We start from the raw sequence: 24,285 nt of genomic DNA, 5'->3' as shown, positions 1-24,285 counted from the left end.
ATTGGAAGGAGTTGTTGGATCTTTCCTTAAGTAATGTATTCTATTAGTGAAAATAGTTGGAGCACACGAAGGACTTACATTAGGGCCCTCTAGTCTCTACAACCTCCTGTCATATTTCCAGTTCTTAGTTTAGGTACGGATTGCCATCAAGAACGTGCCACAACCGCTCACCTGAATCATTCATCAAATGATCTGCTAAAAGTTTACGTCCGCTGTATTTTCGTGACAAATTGTACTTAAGAGGTAAGAATTCCTTACCAGTCGATGAACCTGGCCCACCACTCTTTTCATAGGCAAGATGATCGAAGGAACTTTCTCAGACCTTTCGAAGGAAATTTCACATCACACTGCTTCTAAGCGCTTGCAGTATCGGCTTTTCACAAAGACCTCTACCGCACGCAGGTATTGATGCAGTATAAACCACGAACAGGCAGTACCAGCCGGGATCCCCATTAGCGATTCCCTTCGTTCTAACTTCCGCGGAATACAAGAAATCCGAGGAGAGCACAAAGATGACGACCATAATGCTAGAGTTTGTTGGTTAAACGCTTCCAGCAACTCCCTTGACTGTGGTGTAAGGCGCTTACTCTTATCTTTATCAGCGTGTCGACCTCACGGTATTTGAACAAGAAAGAATGAAGTTTTCCCCAGTACTTTGAATAATGATTCAAAGTTGTAGTATTTTGAACGGAATCAAAATATTGGACCAGTTTTGAATAACTTTTTATCAAATTGTAATGTCAATTTGTCGATTCGTGTTACCAAGAAGATTGCAAAAGCTTTCATTTATGCAAACGTTCCTACTAGAAAGATAAGTTGCTGCGAGATCTTCAGATTTTTGTCCTAAGCACTCAAGTTAAAAACCACTGCAGTTCCAGACGATTTGCTTTTGAACTGCTATGCGTTCCTTTGGTTTTTTTGGCTTTCCAATGCAGTTCAGTGCAGAGCTTTAGTCTAGTGAAATCTACCAGTGAATCGCTACTCTGCCTCAGGGAACAGTATCGAACCTTATTTGTCTTAATATTTTATGCATAGATCCGTCAAAACGAGCGAAACAGTAGGTCTATAGAAAATATTTACTAACATTCTAAGAGTAGGACTCATTCTTCCGTAAAACTAACAAGAGGTGGTCGATGAGCTCTTTAAATTTGAGTTCGAAGAGTAGTAGTGAGGTGAGATTGTGTTACGCTTGTACTAGAAGCCTAACCCTACTTTCACAATGCGCAATAAGCAAACATCGATGGCACGGGGATATTCGCTTGCTAGCTTTGAGTCGTTAGTGCAATCCGGTAAGAGGTTCGGCTGCGAATATTGGGTCGATGGTTCGGAACCGCCCTAGAGCCGACTAATATTTTCACCTTTCCGGGTCCAAACAATTAGTATCGAGCATGTCTCGGAAGACAAAACCTTGATTGATACATCGGATTTCATCCGCAAGTCATTCTATAGCCAGCGTATGCGTAAATAAATCTCAAACGATTAGAATTTTTTTTTCCAACATTTTGGCACATCTTAAACGGATTGATAGACTAGAGACTTTGAATACTGAGATGTGCTAGGAACTATTTTCAAGAAATTCTCATCAGCAATGATGTTCAATGCCACGTATGCAAGCGTGGCATTGTTACCTGCACATAGCGGCCCTGCCTTCAGTATACGCAATAAAGGATTGGAGTATACACCTTGGGAGCGTACGAAGTACATAACTCGTATTTTTACATGACGAATGTTTTCCAAGAGTTCCAAGAAGCTGTCGTTCAGCCCCGTGCCGGAGCCCATACGCTGAATACCTGAGGGAAACATGGAACCCTTGGCAACAAGCATCCGTCTCCTAACATTAAACTGCTGGTCGCTGTCAACTGGACATCAACAAGCTGCTTTATCTGCGATACCCGCATGCACCGTTTGCGGCAATGCAGGAAACACGCATTATGGATCGCATCAGTATTTACAATTACACCGTTTACAGCGGTGATGCTGATGAAAGGAAAGTAGGAGGTTGCGCAATAGCTAGGAGCAACGACTGCATCAACCTGGCAAGAAGTTTGGATCAACCGTGTCGAGATGCGCCTTTGTACAATTGCGCGATCGCAGGGGACTCAAAATCTGAATCGTAAGTGCTCATGCACCGCTGGAAACTACAACAAGGACGGTTTTATGATAAACGCAACACATTTGTATCCAGGATACGAGGTTGGCAGGCGGTAATCGTCGGAATTGATGCGAATACAAAGGTAGGATTGAGCAACAATCCGATGTACTTGGAAAATTGCTCTATCCCACGAAGCGAATATCGGACAATAGAAGTCATTTGATAGACCTTTGCGAAAGCGGAAGGAAGATCCACGTACGATTCGTACTTATCGTTCGCACTCCCGAACTGGTAGAGATTTGATAGTATACCAACATGAACAAGTATTCACCCCTTGCCCACAACAGCGAGTGGAGTCGCTGTCAGTGAGGCAAAACTGCCAGTCCGGAAGCAAAATCTCAACATTTCTGAATCGACGCCACTTTTCTCTGAACTCGTGCATGTCCATTGACCGATATACACCGCGGTCAGCGAAGAACAACTACCGACGGAGACTTAGATTCCGGCTGTATCCAAATAATGAAGGATGGAAAATCTAGAGGATGCTATGGATATAGTGCAGAAATGCCTAAATCTCTTACTCATTCTGGGATTCCAGAGATGACAAAGATCATATCCTCAATCCTGTGGATTAACGAAAGCATATTTGGCTAGTGGGCGGTGCAACACATTCAGTAAGGGTTCCGCTGTGGCTACCATGGATTGTAGGTTCGAATCTGCCCATGTGCAAACCAAGTCTTTCATCCCTCCGAGGTCGATAAATTGGTACCAGACTTGTCTGGAAGGATAAAAACACTGACGTGGCACATCGGCTAGCTCCCGCAAGACATTGTGAGGCCGCATGCGCGTTTGTGAACCGCAAAGGAAGTCTGAGTTTAAAAGTCTGAGTTTAAATGCATCACCCCACGAGTCTGAGGTGGTACGGATTCCAGGAGGAGTATTCGTATACGGCATAGTAGGGGGTGATTCCGTCCACTTCTTCCTAATTGCCGTAAAAACGGCCCGGAAGATGCGCCGCGTGCACAAGGCTGGCGTGCTCCAATCGAATTCGTTGTAGAAAATAGCGCACAGGAATGCTTGGAGCCGTATTTTCCGGGCCGTTTTTTACGGCAATTAGGAAGAAATGGACGGAATCACCCTTATTCTTCCCGTATACGAATACTCCATCTGATCCGTACCACCTCAGATTCGTGGGATGATGCCTTTAAGTCGAGCGCGTAGGCGCATCCCCGCGCTCAACATCCCATCCGCATAGGGATTAATTAACGCCACGCACTTTTTTCTTTAACCTTATACTTGGCTAGTGGAGACATGCTTTCCCAGTTACGTTCTGCAAGAAGCTATCCGCCACAGAAGATAACAATCACCGAGGAATATTACTACTGCACATAAGGTAAAGGGATGGGCAGATCTTTCTGGATCAGCTCATTCTAGTAAGTCTGTTTTCGCCGTGGTCGAACCACTGATCAGGAGTTGAATGCCAGGATTTTAGTGTTTCATTGGTACCCGAAATCTATGCACCAACTCTTCCTTCAAAACCACTTTTGACTCTCCTCACTAATCATTTTCAACGAGCTTCGCGCCGGTGCTATTTCAAGAAAGTTCGTTCGCTTAATAGAAGACATGAATAGAAGATCAACTGCTGCTGTCTGAACAGTAACCGGATTTACTTCACGGTTCAAAGTGGAAAATGGAATGAGACAGGGGGCTGCAGTGGGACCATCTTCTGTTAGTCCTTACGTCGATATCATGATGAGAAGTACAGTTAAGCAATGTCTCGCTGATGTCGTTTCAGCGCCATCAATACTTCATCGATCACAAGTACTGCGATGATGGAGTCACATCCGCTTCTAGCAGCGCGAATCCTGCAACAAGTTGTGAACTTTGCATCAAAGTTTTCTGCAGCTTACTCCACCCTGATAGGATTATGTAAGAATAGGTCTTCTCGAGAGCCCCTACGGTAATCAGGGAAAACCTATTGAAACTCGTGGATGAGTCCTATGATTTGGGATGCGGTGAAAAACGATGGCAACTGCAAGAGAGATATTCAATAAAGATCAGTTGGAACTAATTTGGCATTCAACTCTTTAACCAGGTCCCTGTGGTCGATCGCATCGCCAACGAAGTTAAGCTTCTAGTCTACGTATCAGGAATTCGTCGTATCATGGTGGATGGATAGGAGACTAGTTCAGCACTGTCAACGGTGATGGAGAAGGTTGACGGCATGAAGAAAAAGCAGCGTAGAGTGTTAGGGCATCCATTGGGTTGATAGTACCTCATAGTGAAGAACTTAACCCAGAAGTGTATATGAAGTAATGACAGATTATACATGGAAAACATCAACATTTCCTGAAGTATTTTCTGAAGTAATTACAGAAAACCCTCACAGTTCTTTGGTCACTTTATAAGGAGACTGTCTGATCATTTTGTCTAAGCTTCCGTGCCGTTTTCTATGGCAATTATAAATAAATGAGCGGGATCACCCTCCTCTCAATAATTTACGACCCCGCATAGGCATAACCCATCTGAAACCCGCACCACCCCAGATTCGTGGGGTGATGTCTTCAAGGATACCCCGGACTAAAACTAGAAAAAATCTTCTGGTCGTTTTTGACGGAGATTGTAAAGGAAGATCTGAGGGCATTTGACATGCAGCTCTACCGAGACCTAACGTTCCGCTGGAACAGACTGGAAAATGGAATAGTACGAACGTATAAGTTCTGCGAGTTTCGCTGAATATCGAACGGGATATGTTTAAGGATGACATACGCGATTATGCAGATAGCGGCCATTTAAGTCACGTAAGTCAAATGGTCTTTAATTTTGCGAACGGTTGGGGTCTTATAGTAGTAACATTACTTAGCAGTTTTCTCCAATTTGACTTTCTTTATTTTATCGACAGGCTGCTATTTTTGCCTGACGCAGTTATCTGCATCTTCTACGAGGCGTGTCATCCTTGATGACACATCTAGTTCGTGCAAAATCCATTCAAATGTCACTGCTCCGTATCCAGCGAAGTCTCGCGTGAACTGCATCTCGACACCGAGTCACTTGGGCACCTCAGATCGACTATGTCCAGCTGTCAACTCAATGACAAGGATAGTTGCTACTGAAGATTCCACACTCCCTTCAAGTATTTGACCTAGTTGCGGTTAGCAGTGTGCTAAACAGCAGCACCTTTTTGCAATATCTGGGTAGCTTCTCCCATATAAGTGTGCGAGTTACATAGCTCGTACGTGCCCAGAGTGCATACTTAAATGCGTGAGTGCTCTTAACAAAAGCAGGGCAGCTACCAATCAGGCTAACTATTAACTGCTTGTACGATTTTTTTTCGATTACTTGAATTGTAGCTTTCGCTGTCACCTCCAAGCTATTCGGTGCAGGAAGATCCTAGCAGCGGAGATTTGCGAAGTCGAATGCAACAGGTGACAAGTAGAAAGTCTTCCCATCCGTTAATAGTATTGTACTTAGGAACTTTACAGATTTGGCCAGATAGGCCGAGCTTTGGACGATACTCACTTGAGTACGAATACATGGATCGTAAGAAAAAAAGATTGCAAAACGTGAGAAAAATATATGGAAGCAAAAAAAGTAGCGAAAACGATCTGATGCTGTAAGAAGACTTCCATTAATTTTCTTCAGTTTTCTGTACATAGTTATCACTTTATAGAAAAAACGGCATTTAGAACGAACCCATTAGACATTATTCTCAACAGCAATGCAGTGGTGATAACTTTGCAATGTTGTTGGACCTCAATTTTCCAAAAAAAAATCATCACTATATCGTTTACCAATCTGTGGAGATTTAGGACGAAATTTAGTAGCGAAGTTTGCAACTGGGAAGTCATTGCTAGTCAAATCTGCTTGGATTTCTGAATTAGGGGAGTTTTCTAGAATGACTAGGGCTATCACCAGCTGCTGTGTTTTCCGAACATTTTTGTATGGAGAAGACGCGACCATTAACATTTTCCTCTCTCGCAAGTCGTCCGCGCAGTTCCACCACTGGTCGCTAAAACATACCAGCGCAGCGCGCGCATTAAGTTGTGAATATTGACAGCCAAGGGAAGAGGCAGGGCACCATTTGCAAAAGGAAGATTTTCCAGCTTGTCCCTGCAAACTTTGGCTAGTGAGGGTGTTATTTCGATCGCGGCTGCTGGCTTCAACACTCCGCTCAGCGCTTTGAATCGAGCTTCAGTTTGAACCGACTAAAGTCGGTGGTATCGACTATAGTCAGTGCAGTGCAGTGGAACCTTTAATATCAGAGCTAGAAGAGATGAAAACGGAGCATGGTTTTGTTGCTGTAATGATGTGATATAAGTTTTATAAGTTCAGGGTTGCGTCGCCATCATTTGACCTGCGTAGAATGTTTGGAACATGAATTCACGGAGGTGCACTTCATGCCATTTAATTGTTAGGAAGTTAGAAAAGACTAGATAGTCCAGATTTAACTGTTTGTTGTTAACGCATCAATCAGCTTAATTCATTGTATGCTCTTCTCAGCTCATCTGCACACAAAACAAAAATCTCATGTCATAAGAGCTTGCCCCAAATCAGATATCTGCGCTTCTTTGGGAATTGTATCTAAGCTTACATAAATCTGGCACATACAAACTGTCATGTTCTTATGTCAGTGTAATTACTGGATGATTTTTTTGTAACTTACTCCTATTCAGGGAGATGTTAACAGTTCCTCAGGTTCATGTTTGTTTAAGGGGACGTGCAGCAGCAGGAGGAAGTAGCACTCGAGCAGCAACGTTCAGCGCGTCGGATATGATCCTGCCTTGTCGAGATGAGAAAACGACTTCAGTGAAGTTATACTCATACCATAAAAACTTCCGTGAAAACAGAATATAGTGAACTATGCGATAAATGTACTATCACGAGGTGCTGTCTTGATACAGCTCCTGATGTCTAAACGTTAAGAAGAAAGTCTGCCCATAATTTTGACCTTACATTTATTTCTTTCAGATCAGTTGCAGCCGAAGAAGCAATGTTCTGATTTTATTGATTTTGTATGATGACCGTGAAAACAGTACAATCAGTGTATGTGTAGGGTTTATTCGTTGTTTCAGGCAAATTCGTCGGAAGACCTTGTAAGAACCTCACTACTGTTCTCTTCAACGAGTGGTCTAAGACAAAAGGATTCGCAACAAAGAACAGCTACAGACGACCTCTTAACTCTAGGAGGAATTTTGCACACAAAGTTGGCTTACATTGTATTTGCATAAAGGGGAAATATATCCAAAGTATACTCCGGTCAAAGCAACCTGAAGCTCTATCAAGCGGCAGCATTCCAAGCAGGGCGGTGAACCCTCGTTGTGATCAAAGTGCAGCCCTCTGTATAGTCGGGTCAAAACTATGAAGGTCGCTGCGAACCAGTGCAGTTGTATAAGCGTCTGCGCTACAAGCGGTGTGGTGGAACGTTGCGGTTAGGATGAAGGAGACGCTTGCTAGCAGCACTCATTGCTGCAGTTCGCGATGGTCTCAACTAGATTCCAACCACTAACTCAACCGCGCCGTCTCGAGCGCACCTATTTATGCAACTGCAGCGAACTCTTGAGAGATAAATACGACGCCACCCGCATCGATATTAGCCGCAGTTTTTTGTTTGTTTTCATTTTTTCCCTTTCAATCCTGGTTTTTTCGTGTTTTATGTTTCATTTTTCACATTTTTGCTATGTTTCCTGTATTTGCTTTTGTTATGGAGATCCATACTGTAGATCCATTCTGCATTGCTCTTAAGCTATTGTATTGTGTTTGTTCATGTTTTTATTTTGACGTTAGTGCTCTTTTTCTGCTTGTAAAGAATGAAGGATAGGTGAAGAAACCAAAAGAAGATAATTAAAACAGGAATAAATACAACTTTGAACCAAATTTTGAAGGCAAAACATGAACAAAAGCAGTACAAACAAAAGCAACATAGGAACAGTACAGATGTAATATACATCTATATCACAAAAGCAAATACAAATAGTAAATAGAAACAGCCAAAACAATTGCGGCCAATATCGATTCGGATGACGTCATTTGGCAAAATCTGGCAAACTGCGGGGCGGTCAAAAGTCGTTGCTCCAGCGTGACTCCTCGTGCAATTACACCATGCTTTATGTCATTTTGTCCCCATTATATGTAACAATTCATGGTCACTAGCATTTCATGGTAGCATAATACAAGTTTTGTTTCTATCTGTGGTCAATTTCAAACAACTAGGACAGCTCAGGTCGCCAACACTCGTTCCATCCGACATACTTCGCTCGAGTTGTTCTATTCTAAGCGAAGAGACCCCGAAGTGTTCCAATTATTCATCTTTTCCCTTTACGCCTACTGACGATGTGGATGAGGTCGACACTGCATACCGTTTTGCAGGATATTGCACCGACGAGGTCAGATTCAAATCTAAAAAGGATTCATCAGACTATTTCTTTTCATATTTAGGAGGCATATGCCCTGTTGAAGAAGTACCCATTCATCGTGTTCAGAAGGAAATCAGCTGGAAACGATGTGAAAATTGGAATGCAAGTGGGAGACGAGGTATTCTCGTCGATAGAGGCATTATAGCAGTTCTTCTAGAGCTTCATTCTACAAGGTCTTCTATTTAAGTTCTTCATAGGGTAAGCTATATGACGTGGACATTTTGAACATTCAAGGAGGTGAAATGTTATGGCGTATTCGTGGAACGACATTTTCCTTGGGGTAAGCACCACTGATGAAAATTTCTTCCGTCTTAGAATCAAAATATTTGCGGTTATAGCTTCCGATCTTTGGGCGAAATGGCTCGATTCTACCGACGTTTTCCTTCAACAATAGATTGATAGCGTTATGATCACATAAGATGACTTTTTGGAATTCTTCGTAATTGAATTGCTGATTATTAGAACTGTCGACTTAAAACAATGAGTGGTGCTTTTAATACAGTGTCAGTGTCTGTTTTTCTCTACAATATTATTGCACTTATTCTTCCATAAATATTGAAATCAAACTAAGATTTACCGTCTGTTCGCTTGCATTTACAACCGCTTTTTTACTGGTCCCTTTTCACTTGAAAAAAAACTTCCATATTTAATTTCCCTTCACTTTGCATTTAAGTTAAACTCCTGAACATCCCTGAACATCATCAGATCCGTTCGCCAGAAAATGTCGAACTGACTTAGGTACTTGCGACATCAAAATGGTGATTTTGGTCTCCGTCTCTTCTTTGCATTTAAAAACTTTCAAAAATGGGTGAGGACAGTACCTTTCTTAGTCCCTTTTTTAGCTGGTTGTCACTTCGTTGCCTATATGCTTGTGGTTAAGTTTTTCGCACTCTTTGTTGTCTTATTTTTTCACAAGTGAAGTACGTGTTTTGCTCCCTGAAACATGCGTTTATATGCCTGCTTCTAACCTCACGTTCTTCGTTGTTTTCCCTTAAATTCACTTCGACATTAGCTGTATCTTTTTTCATCCATTATTTGCAGGTCCATGGTCATACGAACAAGTGGATACTCTGAGGGTAAGCTTGATGTCCACTGTATCGTTCCCAGTAGATGTAGAAGAACTACGTTCTTTTTAATAATGTGTGTGAGCGAATAGGTGTGTCCTCGTGACCGACTTCTGACTTAATAATTCATGAGGATACAGGAGATATGCAAGGTGTTGCAAGAAGGTCTCTATGTATCTCGAAATCTGCAACTACAAATAAGAACGTGTAAGAACAAACATGTATATAATAAGATGAATGAAAAGGACCAAGTCATTATCTGAAACTGTTACTAACCAAGTTGGCCGAACTATTATTTCTGCTATCATCACATCTCCCTGAATTATGTAATGGATCTAACTAAAAAGCTAGTTTTCTACACTACTTCGTAACTACTTTTATGTACAAATGCCACAGCTCTGTTTTTAATGTTGCTTATTTGTTATGTTATGATGTCGTGTCTGCGTGTTGTTATGCTCTCGAAGCAACATCTCGACAAGCGTATAGAATTCGCACTCGCGAGGACGTTACACAGTATACCCGGACTTTTGGCGTCACATATGTTGCAGAATACACACATTGCGCGAACACTTAGGACATGCCAAAATAATGTTTTTTCGTTTGAATTTCGGCGTCTTTTCTATCTTCCAATGTCTAGTAGGTGAATTTTGTTTTCTATTATTGCGCTATTATTGCTTTGATTGGGAAGAGTGTAAATGGGGGTCCACTCAGTGGCGCCCCTATTTCTTGAAGTAAATAATGAAAACAATCGGGGCCCTAAGGCCTAAGCATTAGTCATAGAGGATCTATGAGATGTAAACTAAAGTTACTAAGAGAAAAAAGTAAGTTAAGAGCGTCGGAAAATAAGGGCTCAGTACCCTCCCCTCCCACTACATTTTACCCGCTTTGATTTATGTGTCCAATTAATTGGCTCTTAAATACCGGTGGTGTATTTACGTTCACAGTTGTATCGTGTGGCTTTTCACGTTTCTCTCGTCATCGTTTGCTCTACCTTCTGTCGTCTTTTGTTGTCGCATGCGCAAGATCATGCGAATCATTGAATGCTTTGGAAGCTCACAAGTGTGTCGTACAAAGTTTATACGCATATACCCGCAGTCGTTTACATTTTTGTTTCTATGAACACAAGCAAAGTATTAAGTAAGAGCGCATTTTCTTTCATTCTACATCTTTTGTATCACTGCGTTCAGTTCAGTGAGTGCCGTCACGGGGGCATACGTTGATGATGCATTCGGTGTGCATGCAATCTTCGCATTTTGGACACTGAAAAGAAGCAGACGGTGTAAAAAGAAGGTTAAAATGTAGTTGGGGGGATGGGGCACTGAGTGGCGCCCTTATTTCCCAACGCTCCAACTTTCATCTCTTAGCAACTTTAGTTTACATCTCATAGATCTTCTCAGACTAATGCTTAGGCCTTAGGGCCCCGATTAATTTAATTATTTTCTTCGAGAAATAAGTGGCCTGAGTGGCCCCCAACTGCATTTTACCCTAAAAAGAACAAAAAACAAACCAAAAGAACAAGAAATAAACAACTGATCAAGGGAATGAGAAAAAACGTAAAGGCGACAAATACAACCGAGTCAAAGTGAAAAGAATAAGGAAATTCAAAAGAAGTCCGCCAAGAAGAAATGTGATAATGTCCAACAACATATATGACGCCAAAAAGATATTGTGTCATTTTCGCGCGGGTGCGAATTCTATAATTCTCCCATATCTCGTGACTATTGCTCGCGGGTTACGGTGCCTGTTTTTGCACTGATGTATCTGTGACACCAGTTCCACAGTGTTTGGTAGGTGTGGCGGAGCAGCAGTGAAGCAACATTGGTGAGACGATATAGTACCTGAATTATTGCTATCTATCATCTATCTTTTGCTATCAATCTCTTGCTTTTCACATGAGAAATTTGCTAGCATAGTTGATAGTATTAATCTCGCATTCTGCGATAAGAATTAATGCGCGCGAAAGCAACATTTTGATAATACATAGCGTTAATTCAACAATCAAAGAAGGGTTTTGCGCTTCGTTCGTTCTTCCATTTCTTATTCTCAAGTTGCTCACTTTTCTTCAATTGCTTCACTTTATAGAATGTTATTTCATTGCTTTACTTCATTTATTGTTGTTGGTTTGAATTACCCAAGTTTGATTCTGTTCGTTTACCAAAGGGGGAATAAATAAATCACGGCGTGGCAACGTCCTTTACATTTAATAGTGCATCTGGGAGCCGACCTGGGAGTGCATCTGGGATCTGGAACCGCAGGTACGCTCCTTTTCAGTAGTTCTTTTTAACTCTATTAGAAGTTGGTTTGATGAGATTCTATTGAAGCGCAAATCCCCCAGCGATCAACCATTTGCAAAAAATAAGTGGCAACACTAATTTGTCAACAACAATCGCAAAAAGGACTGTTAACTCGATATGAAAATACACTTTCCCAGGTAATAGAAAAGTACAATTCCGTTCGTGAGAAAGTGACAGCATTAAGGGAATATTCGAGATTTGTAACAGATGCTCTAACAAACTTCACCAGAAAGGTTGATCAACTGGAAGATCCCATTTCACGGCAGTAGGATCAGCAGATCTTAGGTTATATCAAAGGTGCTCAGACAGTGCTTGAAAAAGCAGAACTGCTGATTAAATATGAATAAAAGAAAGCCTGGTTACAAGATAGCATGATAGCACTGTAGGAAGGAGAGGAAGCACACAAACTACAGGACCAGATCTACCGACTATACCAGTACCTATTTTTGATGGGAAAATAGAAGAGTTCGAAAATTTTTGTTGCGTTATTCGAAACTAATGTTCACAGCCAAGATCTCTCCAATATTCAAAGGTTTAATTACTTTTTGCGCGCGCTTAAAGCAAGGCCTGGGGAATCGATAAATCGATACCCTATAACAGATGAAAACTATACCGTACCAATCAAACCAATTTACAGTAGAAAAAAGCTTCTTCAAGAAGCGCGCATGTCTATGAACAACGAAGATTACTAGAATACTTAATATCCATTACCACAGAGCTTGCGCAAAACGAAGTGGCCCTTAGGCTGCCCGCAGAGTTCAGAGCCGTGCGGGTGCGCGGTTCGGCGGCTCTGCGAATTTGGTGGTTATTGACTATTCACAACAGTGATTTCAGTAACCAACAAAACCGCAAATCCACCAAAATGCGCACCCGCGCGGCTGTGAACTCTGCGGGCCGCCCTAACGGCAGCATACCACGATTCTGGGGTTGTACGGATTTCAGGTGAAGTATCTGTATATGGGGTCGTATATTATGGAGACTGGGGTGGTTCCGCTCATCTCTCCCTGAATCATTCCTGCCGGCCCCTGAATGCTGTTTTGTACGATGCCTTCTATTGCAGCGCGCCACCCTTGCACGCGTAGCGTCCCTTACTGCCTATCGGGGCAGTCCGTATTGATTTTCGACGAATCGCAGGGCGGAGGCGGCGCAAGGGGTGGAGCGTTGCAATAGATGGCATCGTACAAAACAGCATTCTGGAGGCAGTTCTTTGCAGTGGTGAGAGCGATGAGCGGAATTACCCCGTCTCCATAATCTACGACCCTGTATACGGATACTCCACCTGAAATCCGCACCACCTCAGATTCGTGGTATGTTGAGGGAACTTTAAGGGAACTTACGTAGCACAGAAAGGTCTGTCGAAACTTCAACCAGACTTCCAGCGACGACTGCTTTAATTGTGGGTTCACAAGGGTCAAATTGAAGGAAATTGGGCTATACGCGGCCTATAAACCTATCGACGCGCTGATAAGAAAGCTTAAGGGAAGTGCTCAAAGAAGGCCAAGCATATATGTATGAACTATCAACAGTGCCAAATCAGAATCACAAGCAGGATGTCGCAAAGTATGTATATTGTGGCGCAAGTGATCACAACACGCCCCGTTGCCCAAAGATCACAACAATAAATGGTAGGAGAGAATTCCTAAAGTCAGATAAATTGTGCATGAATAGCATCAAAGTCAGATAAATTTTGCACAAAATAAAACCATTTTGTGCTAGAGTGTACAGCATTAGGATATAGAAATTTCGAGAGCAGTAAACATCACTTTTCATTGTGCCCAAAAAGACCGACAGGGGAGTCTGACAATGAGTCCAAGAGTGCAAATACTCAGAAAAAAATATCTCAGCCTCGGCAGCAAATTAAACATGACGTAATAAAATTTGCAAAATCCACAACAGGTGCTAGTGCGCATTTAGAAGCATGACGGCGAACGAAGAAACATCGAATGCTAGTAACTTTCAAGTGAATAAAAGTGATTCTCCTCACAGGAGTTACGTGCATACAGCACCCAAAAACAGGAGCTCAGCAAGAGGTCCTGATTCTCCTTGACACATGAGCCGAAAGATTGTTTATCCAAAAGGAACTGGCCGATAAACTTGAGTTGCCTACCCTGGATAACATCGATCGAACAGTGCATACATTTGAGACAAAAGTACCGGCAAAAATACTTGCGATATTAATATGTTTCAAATTTGGGGCGACCATGACCAACCCTTAGATCTAGTCCTTCGCAAAACCAATGCTATTTCTGGTAAACGTAAACAAATAGCGCTAAAAAACGATGACTTAGCTCATATTGTGCAAGAACATATTCGTCTCTCGAAAAGGGTCAAAAGATGTCTGCTATGAAACTAGGTACACTTTTGGGATGCAACCAGTTATGGGCGCTTTTGCACTTCTCGTGCAAACATCATGTTCTCCCATCGGGATAACAACAACAACCCGATACCGTCTAGACTGGAATACCTTATTACTGGACGAAAACTGAAAAAGTTCCAGGATAGTTGAAAATGACATAACTTGCAAATTTATAAGGAGCGAAAACGACATTATTTTTCAAAATAACAACATTCATCACCGGGAACGATACTGGAGCATTGATTCAGAAGGAGTGAAGGAATTCGGAGGACCCACGTCGATATAAAGGACCTCAGTTGCGAAAAAGGTTCAACGACTTTTTGACAATGCAATCGAAAAGCGCAGCGATGGCTATTATGTCAGACTTCCATTTAACGACAATTACCGGACAACTATAGCGATCACTTAGGCGCTTGCTCAGCACGCTCGCTGCGCTGCGTGGAAAGCCAGAACTTCTCCATATACACGAAGAAGTATTTCAAGATCATTTAGATGAAGGAATCATCGAAGAGGTTCCGACGCAAGGAAGCCGTGTGGTACATTACTTATCCACTGAGCAGTATTAACAAACCAGAAAGAAACCACAAAATTAAGAGTAGTTTTCGATGCACCATCACATTATAGAAAGTATTGACCACTAAGAGGTTCGAATCCACCCCTGTGCTCACCAAGCCTTCCATTCTTTCGGGGTCGATAAATGAGTGCCAGACTTGTCTGGGAGGATAAAAACACCGACCTGACACATCGGCTAGCCCGCGCAAGGACAGTGAACCTCAAACGATTCTGAATTGAAGTGAACGTGGTGGCGCATCCCAAGAAGATTGATTAAAGCCAAACGCTTTATCCTTTATCCTTTATTCACCACTAAATAAAGTCCTGGACCAAGGCCTAAACCTTCTCCTGGATCTCTACGGAATGCTAATACGGTTTCGATTAGCCCTTTATGTAGCACTTGCAGACGTTGAGAAGACGTTTCTGCAAGTACGTCTTAGTGAGCGAGATAGAAATGTGACTAGGTTCTTATGGGTGCGAAATACCACAAAATTACCGGAAGGAGAAATTTTGGTGGTTTAGTTTATCGGTTTATCAACCTTTGGTTCGTTTCTATCTTCTTATTACCTGTAGTTATCCGATTTCACCTTTCTGTCGAAAACGAATGCTTAGCAAGTGGAATTAGCGATAATCTATACTTAGATAATCTCTTACTCACCTCTAACACTTACCAGGACATAGTAATTAAATCACAGGAGGCTTACAAGATTTTTAAGGATATGAATATGAATTTGCGAGAGTTGCTCTCGAACAGCGCCGACCTGCGAGAAGTTATCTCAAGCGCTAATTATTCAAGTAAGGCAATGCAAAAGGTTTGATGCATTGCATGGGATCCGCTATATGACTACATTCGTCATTCCTGCGACTTTTCGACAATTGTAAAGGTGACTAAGCACAACATTACTGGACAAATAGCATCCATATATGATCTCTGGTAGGTTTCTCTTTTGGTGCGGAACATTTTCAACAGCTATTGTGAACAGACGGCTATGACTAGGAACAGGAGTTGTCCGAAATAAAAAAAAGTAATGGGATCAACTTTTTATGGAGATCAGTGGGTTCGTTCGGTCATGCCCCCGCAGTTTGAGTATCGTTTTGCACTGCTAACTCGCTGTTTTTTTTTTCAGACGCCAGCGAGACCGGGATGGCTATTTGTGCTCATTTTCTTTCAGAAAACTCCTCCTCGCATTCATGGCAAAATCCAAGCTACCATCATTAAAATCACAAATAACAATACAACAGATGGAAGTAAACGCCCTCAATATGGGAGTTCCGTCGGTGCTAAAAACGTCACCAAAAAATCTTAGATGCACTGACTATGTATTTCCGTTTTCCGACGCTCAGATCGTCTTGAACTTGGTCAGGAAATTACCAAATTCAAAAGAATCAGTAGTCCTGGTGAGTGGTGCAATAAGCGAAATTCAGTCTATTACCTAAGCAATCCAAGAAGGAGGACCGAAAGGAGTTCTTAGATGTGTAGTAACGAATGCTACGCATGCAGTTGCAGGTAGTAGTGGTTTGTCTAGAAAGTTTTCCGAGCATAGATTGTGGACCCAGCATAGACCCGGATTATAAGCTACACCTTTCCCAGAATTGGAAAGTACACTTTTTGAACTGCCTGAGGAAATGACATCCATTATTAATTCAACTAGAACAATAGAAAAAATTGGAGTGTTTCCATGGAAGCGCTATATAAGCTTTGCAAAAGCTCAAAGCGTTACAGCCTGAGTTCTGCGTTTCCTTAGAAAAACCATAAGTACATACCTTGCGACAGGACCGACTAAAAGATATTCACAAAACAGTCCCTGAACTTGGGGATATCCAAAGCCAAAATGACAGGAAAATAAATGGCACAGAAATCCAACGGGCGAAAATGGCTCTCAGTCGCATGCATCAACAGAATTTTGGCCAAACTACATGCATTCTATGAACAACATACTGAAATTATTCATAGATACAAAGAACATTTGTTATTGTCTGTTCATTTCAACATCAAGAGTTGAATTTATAACTTGGTGTGGAAAATCAAGAAAGGAGAGGAGCGTCTGGCCTGTAAAAATTACCTTTCTCTTTTTTTCCTTCTTTCTGGTTCTTAAGGTCCATTCAAAGTCGGTTGAGAAAAGGTAGGGATTTTAGCAAATACTTAGCAAACACTAAAGCTTTTTCCAATTAATTTTAACTTCTGATCGAACAAAAGGAATTTGAAATATCCAAAGCAAAATTAAGAACCCCTTCTATAACATATTTGAAACAGAATAAGTTTTCACAAAGTACGAGTTGAGTTTCTTGACTTTTAATTTCTTAAAAAATCGAAAAATAGGAGGAAAATCTGCTACATTTTTCAGCTAGGTTCCAAGAAAACTAGGAATGGTACACACATTCAGTCATACAAAAATATGGAAAAATTATCTCGAAAAAACAACAAAATGGAGTTCCTCCAAGTTGTCCTGAAAAAAGCTGTAGGAAACGGCTCTGCACGAGAACGCCGCGCGTGCACGACAGTTGGGCGTTGTGAGGGGTTATAAAGTGTACAAGACTCTCATGCTGTTCTTCATGAAAATTAGGAGGAGTCGAGATTGTCGCGGTCATAATCGATATATACATCCCGAACCTTATTGTTAATGGGAAATCCCACTGTCAATTTCGTGGGCTGTTGCTCTTAAGAGCGGAACATTCTAGAAATTGTACCATAGTCCACAATGGTATTGTAATACCTCCACAAAAGATGTATCGATCGAAAAGTGAACATTGGTGGGTTTGTGGTTTTTGCGCACGCTTTACATCGTCCAATCGAACGTAGATTTAAATGGGTCCCTCCAGAATTATCGTTTTTAGGTTGCCTTTTTCGACGTTTTAGTTATTATGTTTTAGGTCGATCAATTTCAATCGATCGGGAGCATCATGTCGCATGCCCAAAATACGCATTGTTATTTCTGATTTTCATTTTTTTTCACACGTCTTCGACTTGGTTTATACCGAACCATCGCGCGCTCATGATTGACTGCTACGGTCACGGCACCGGGATAGGGTAGGTGATCAATTGTCAAGATAGAATGAACGAAGTACTCTCGTATATTACAGCAGTACTGAGAATACTAATTATCAACACCACAACTTTATTGGGTATGTGTAGGATCCATGTGGTAGACGTCAACAGAAAACCGAATCGTAAAAGTCGGGCAGTGAGACAGTGAGGACGAAGGTTGCAAAGGCCTCGTAGTGGCTCAGGATTCATCATTACGGCTCGTTGACCAACAACTGCCGTTAGCAGAGACGTAAAGTTGGGAGTTCGAAAAACTATCTAAGCAAATGCTGACGTGATTACGCTCTCAAGTTGAGATTTTTCGTCTGGGTAGCTGTCGTGGCAAAAATTCCGAGAGCTGATTTTGACACGACATTCTATTTGAACAGCAGATCAGCCGAAATAAAGATAAAGCAAGTGGGTGGATGTGTGTCACATGGGAAAAGGAATGCATATTATTCGAATTCTTCAATGGTACATAGCTCCATGTCTATCACATATCTAATTCTCCTATACAATTTTCGATTGGAGTTTTTTAGGGGTATCGCGTAACAATGCAGCAACGGAAAGGCTCATCACTTATCGTCATGATTATGGGTATAATGCTAATTTTCTGCATGATCAGTTGGTCAAAATCAGCTGCATCTTCGAGGATGGTAATTTTCTAGCATTTTTCTTTATTTTTAAATTTGTCTACATGAAAAGGAGCATTGGGAAGGAAGATTGGTGTTCCTTCTAGGAAAAGCTCTCCGCTTTTCGCATACTTCCTTTACATGAGTGGGTGCGTGGATCAAGGAATAGCCTCCACCCAAAAGTGGCGGAAGCTTACGATATTTGGCACAAATGCATCAGCGACATTTTACTCCCGGTTCTTGACAATCCCAAACAGGTAGTTAGGCTCAGTGATGGCTCCAAAGCAGCTGCTACTCCGCTTCTTCTTTTTTTTATTAAGAAGAGGTTTATTGTTACAGTTATGGTCCTCGTTTCGCGGTGCTGTGAATACCTGTTATTCTAACACACCTATGAAGAAAATAAATTTGACAGGAGTTCGTAACAAGGACGAGTTCAAAGTTCATATCTTCAACATTACGGAGGTTGGTTCCATGTTTTCGATTCCAAAGCCTTTGCTGGATCTCGTTCGCCTTTGCTAGCTCTAAATTGAGTGTCTGTCCTATACGTTTGACCGCCATATTAGTTGAAATAGGTTGCTATTCAGATCATAATCCTACCAATTAACCCAGAGTTGATATCATTCAACCTCGATCTCACCTGAAAAAATTCTACTTTTGATTTGACTTCTCAGAACTACGTTTCTGTAAGGAAAGTAATTTATTTTCTATTCCTTTTCTTCTGGTAGGAAATTCTTTGAGAATTTGCATCGAATTTATATTCAATGATGTTGCAAGAAACGATCTAGAACTAATAATTTCAACGTAACGTACGGCTCTACTAAAGAAAACAATTTCAACGTTGTATCTTAACTCACAATTGTCTTTTCATTGTTGATCTTTGGCAATAATACTGCAATTATAAATGGCTAATTATTCAAGAATTTCTGAAGAAAAGGAAAATGTGAAAGAAAAACTCCAGAAAAAATGTATGATCAAGAGAAAAATCGATAATAAACTAGTAACTACGGGACCCTACTGAGCGCACTTCTTTTCTAGAAGAGGCCTAAATCTTCGTCAAAAGTTAATCCAGAAAACTCCTAGTTCCAATACATACAGCATAGCTTCTATGCTGTCATCAAGCACACGTCTGTGCAACGAATATTTATGGTACTGTTTGAGCAGCACGTAGTGTTCCCGCTTGTAACGTTTTTACTTATAAACTTTTTTGAAGCAATAAATGTAGTGATTTGTTGTAAACAGACACGTGTATGGCAATAATTGAGGAGTCTTTTTTTTCAAATATTGTCTCACTTCTCGCGTTATGGTGCTGTCTTTCATGCGCTTTCTCCCAAAGTTAGTTTTGAAAACAACAGACTTTACAGTTCCCAGTAGTACTAGTATTTGACGCACAGCTATGACTTGAAAGTACAGCTGGGAATTTGAAGCCAGGCCAAAAGAGGAACTATTGACTGACTGCTGACTGCTTGCCAGTTCAAGCGGTAGTAAGCTGTGATTTAGGAAGACGTTTGTACGCTTTCTGTACGTTTTCCCTTTTTTGGGATAAGAACAATTCACACAAAATTAGCTTTTTTAAAGTTATATGCGGTCGTTACTCTTCATTGCTGTTTTTAGGAGAGCCCTTCAACAATCATCACTCTGGGAGTTGGAGGAGATGTGCTCGCAGAACAAAGGCTGAAGGAACGCTTACCAAATGTGAGTATAAATGCAAATACCGATGCATGCCAATTTCTTATGTGCACGCCATATTTGAGGTAAATCTTTCAAAAGAAAAACCACTAAACAGCAATCTGCTGTCCAATCTGTAGAGGTGCCATATTGGGTCCCAGTACGGCTACTTACGATGTGAGCAAAACTCCTTACAAGGGGAGTTGTAAACGGATCGTTTAGTTATTCTTGTCAGCTATCACAATTCCTCAACGATTTAATTGACCGATAAGTTTGAAGCTTTCTAAGCATATCGATACTATAGATTACAGTTGAGTCCAGAGGTTGCACTCTGGAGTGCAACTAAAAGCAGCGTATTGCGATTTTGACTCGGTGCGAGGCGCAAAGCGAAATTGTAGAGTTCAGTTAATAGATTGCAGAATTCGGCGTGATCCAGCTCATCCTTCCTTAATCGTAGTTAGAAAAACGGCGTGGGAACCGCTTTAGTCGCTACGAGGTGCGTTAGAACGCGCCTCTGTGCACACGTTTCGGATCCCTCAGCAGCTTTTTCATCGGTTGCATCTGAATAGCCTGGTGAGAAGACACCAGTGATCATCGACCACTCGCACTTTAATGCCACTCACTGCAACTGAAATCGTAGGGAGATACGACGTCTTCCACCCCGTGTGTTTACGACGATTAGGGAAAGGTGAGCGTTTCCGCAATCTACTACCCGGACTCCACGCTACGGTGTGGGTTCCGCACCACGTAAAAATCGTGGAATGCTGCCTTTGAGAGAGACTCGTTAGCGAGGTCAATGCAGTTGGCACAATGACTTAAAGGTAACATATTACGAAACTGTTGATGTTGAATTTAGTAAGCGAATACATAGGGGTGGAGATGAACTTTACGAATACAAACCTCCATCACAGTCTCTTCCTCCAGTAATCCAGGAAGAGGCATGTGAAACAGCCTTAGTTCTCCCCAAAGATGCAACTTGCTACGGGTGGTGAAACGATGACAATCTGCAGCGCCTCCGCAGGTGGAAAAACTTTTACAGTTTATTAAAATTATAGTTGATGGATTGCGGACATTGGGAAACTGCGGACTTGTCTTTTGTACTGCAATGTTTTGTATTTCTGGGCCCAACCCGGGATGGCTGAACCACATGTCTTTCTTAATTACCAGGGGAATCGAGCGTTATCAAAATCATGATTGTGTACTCCCCGCCATTTTTATCTACTCGTTTCCAAAGATTCCCAAGCCCCAATTTTGTGATACACTCCTTTTTAACTATGACAACAACCAGAACTTATGTTGACGGGTAGGCCATAGACTGTTGGTTCGGCGTAAGTGTATCTTTTTGTGAATTAATGATGAAAACTATACGGAAGAAGTAAAACTGCAGATATTACGGCGTTCTATCGGATATGATATTGTATATTATAGCCACACTTCGTAAAAAGTGCACTTCGTTTTTGGATCAAGCACACGGAAAACCTTGGGAATTTTTTTCTATGTCGAAAACATCATTGGTAACTGTCCGCTCTATCTGACTTTTTCGATAAACTATTAGAAACGATCACATCTTCGAAAGAAGCTGCTGCACTTCTGTGCAGTTACAGTACTGAACAGAAGAACGCACGTTTAAACAATTCTTTTAACTTAGTACAATTTCATTACTTAGTTGACGTTAACAAAAAATTAGATAGTATCAGTCAAGATTCTAGTAGTATTCAATTTTACTGCTAATGTCAATAAACCTCTTAAGTGGGGAGTACCCGTGCAAAATACGTACTCCATGACGTATAAATACATGGTAAGCGCTAAGGAGGTTAAACTAATCATAGTGGAGCGACGTTATTATAAAAATCCTCACCTATTCCAGACGGAGTCTGTGAAAGGCTGTTTTTATTTCTAGAATTTTCTTCTACCGTGACTGGTTCATTAGTAAGCCATCACAGACATGTTTGTTTAGGAAACACTTTTCTATGGTGCCGATCCGATTTACGAAGAAAACGGTCGTCTTTATTCAACAGTAGGACAATTCTTTCCGGTGGCGGTCGGGAACGAAACAAAACTAACGAGAGCATATGTCATGCCGAATCTTTCAAACGGTAATTAAATTCAAAAACTCCTTAGAAGGGATACGGTGCTTGATATCGTATACAATTGCCTAGTTGCTCTTGTTCTACTGAAGGATTGAAAGTAAGTTTGTAAACGTATATGCGAGCTACGTAAGCAATTAGTTTCGTGGGTCAACTGGTGTATCTCAAAAGGACCTTGTTAGTCTCGTTGACAAATCTGGTATTAAGTAATCACCAATAAGAAATTAAGGACTTAGAAATTAAGGGCTCACAGGCGGTACTGATTCGCTTAGACCTACATAGTTGCTACTTCTCATAACCGTTTTACATCAAGGCGACAGTAAGATAGCAAATTAAACTCAAGCGTTGTTTTCAAAAAAGGAAGTGAAATAATTCCGTAAAATACACGGAAAAGACTTTTCTGAAAGTTAGGTATTCACTTGTTTGATGCCTCCGACTGAAAAGCACCTAACAAGTGATGCAAAATAGTGTCGAGATTATGATATGATTACGTATTGTAGCTTTACTAGAAAAGCAGCCACTAGTGATTCACAAACACCCATCCTTCGTTGAACCAACTTATGTGCTGCTTATTATGAAATGAGGAACTAATGTAAATGAGTTTTAATATAGCTGGGTAATCGAAAGATAATGGGGACGTCGAATGAAAGGCGCGGATCGCTGTTAGGATTGCACACGCCGTTTGCAGTTTTGTGGGCAACAATAGAGAAAACAGTTTATCAAACATAAAAGGTCGAAGAATTCAACGATTGTCCAGGTCTCTCGGTGATCCTAAGAAATAATCAGAACTTAGAAGAATGTTGGGAGGGCAATACTTGAATCACTAAAACTTTCAAAAGAATGGTTACTTTCAATTTTTGTTTTACCTAGACAAAAAAATCCTAAAAATCTAAATTTCCTAAATTTGTTGTTGTACCGAAATGAGGCAGCAGTAAATTCCAGAAGATTCCATTCTCGACTCCACTAAATGTGCCTTTTTCGTTGACTAACTAAGTAATTTGCTAATGTTTTCGTGATGAATAACCTCGGCTCGCATGGAGAATACTTTGAATACTGCACTTTTCTTGTTAATAATCTACCTTTAACGGAACAATTTTTGAGTTCCATATTGTACATAATATAATCACCACATTGGTCATTCGTTCCGTTCGTTCCAGTTAAATTTAACATGTTTCCATCATTCTGTGATAACTGGCTTTCTGAACCGCTTCAAAAATTTTATGCAAAAGAACATTGCATAACACTCAAAGTCTCATTCTAGCACGCACAAATTTTCTTCCACAATCTATTATTCTGATCGGATTTAGGAAAGTATGAGTTCCGTACTATGCTGCATCTCGACGTTATCACATTCCTAAAAGATCTGACGCAAACTCATTTTATCGATCAGCTTTTAATGGACAATGAAGGTGAGGTAGTTTTAAATTGATTTTCCTGAGCTGTAGCCAAGATTGTTATAGATCGTCTTTATTTAACAACGGCTAACGTTTAGGCGTTATCGCCTTCGTCAGAGCCTGGAAAAATCAAAGCCATTTGTGATTTATCCTCTCAAGCGCCCTATCACCCTACAGAAAGCATCCAAACGATAGGCAAACTCAAACAGCAACACATTGGTTAGTGCTTACCTCATTAGCTAGTCTTGGCTACAGCTCAGGAAAACCAATTTAAAACTACGTTTCAAAATGCTGAGTTTCAAAGACAGTCGAACATGGACAATACTCGAAGGTGAGGTAATTTATGAGAAAATTTAGCTAAAATCTTCAGCTAAGGCTCTCAGACTCGGATTGAAGTTGCGGCGCGTGCACAAGGCTTGCGCGCTCCAAAAGAACTCGTTGTAATGGGGTGTTTTGAAAGTATCTGCCGAAAATTTCGCAGTAGCGCAGATTTTTGAGATGTTCTGGAAGTTCCTGTCTTAAATATATTATGTGAAGACACTACCGCTTCTATACACATAACATATCTGGCTCCCTCTTCCTTGCTTATTTCATCCTATAATGGTTGAACATTCCACCAATATTCGACACGAGTTCGAATCTGACCACCCCGCTGCTGAAGCCCATTGAAACTTAAGTCTGTTCTTCGGCATTGAAGCCCTTTCTGAGCGGTCT

General features: G+C 41.2%; 3 protein-coding genes across 4 annotated transcripts in view; all 3 read left to right on the top strand.

The window, feature by feature from the left end:
- Positions 1-1,133: 1,133 nt before the first annotated feature.
- RB195_019630 (uncharacterized protein) lies at positions 1,134-8,904 on the top strand (the record flags this gene model as incomplete). Its single annotated transcript, XM_064187564.1, has 9 exons — positions 1,134-1,172; positions 5,443-5,517; positions 5,575-5,705; positions 6,805-6,898; positions 7,165-7,295; positions 8,313-8,475; positions 8,528-8,623; positions 8,703-8,785; positions 8,844-8,904. The coding sequence occupies 9 exons, from the start codon at positions 1,134-1,136 to the stop codon at positions 8,902-8,904; spliced, it is 873 nt and encodes a 290-aa protein (XP_064043445.1).
- Positions 8,905-15,490: 6,586 nt separating this feature from the next.
- Positions 15,491-24,285, top strand: part of RB195_019627 (uncharacterized protein) — a gene marked incomplete at both ends in the record, with an annotated part of 21,029 nt that continues 12,234 nt past the window's right edge. The window contains 9 exons of one of the 2 annotated variants that reach the window (XM_064187560.1): positions 15,491-15,583; positions 18,333-18,449; positions 18,533-18,682; positions 18,765-18,887; positions 20,037-20,117; positions 22,048-22,186; positions 23,485-23,591; positions 23,670-23,790; positions 24,269-24,285. The exon at positions 24,269-24,285 is cut by the window's right edge and continues 176 nt beyond it. In XM_064187560.1, the coding sequence (XP_064043441.1) occupies positions 15,491-15,583; positions 18,333-18,449; positions 18,533-18,682; positions 18,765-18,887; positions 20,037-20,117; positions 22,048-22,186; positions 23,485-23,591; positions 23,670-23,790; positions 24,269-24,285 (948 nt within the window). Of the gene's footprint in view, positions 15,584-18,264; positions 18,268-18,332; positions 18,450-18,532; positions 18,683-18,764; positions 18,888-20,036; positions 20,118-22,047; positions 22,187-23,484; positions 23,592-23,669; positions 23,791-24,268 lie in introns of those variants that run through there. The other variant, XM_064187561.1, reaches the window with a different exon arrangement.
- RB195_019629 (uncharacterized protein) lies at positions 15,800-16,078 on the top strand (the record flags this gene model as incomplete). Its single annotated transcript, XM_064187563.1, has 2 exons — positions 15,800-15,829; positions 15,899-16,078. 2 exons carry the CDS (start codon positions 15,800-15,802, stop codon positions 16,076-16,078), a joined length of 210 nt encoding a protein of 69 aa, XP_064043444.1.

Source organism: Necator americanus, chromosome II (genome assembly GCF_031761385.1).
Source record: "Necator americanus strain Aroian chromosome II, whole genome shotgun sequence".
NCBI lineage: Eukaryota > Metazoa > Nematoda > Chromadorea > Rhabditida > Ancylostomatidae > Necator > Necator americanus.
The sequence above is the reverse complement of the archived record's forward strand: the minus strand, read 5'-3'. Positions and strand labels throughout refer to the sequence as shown.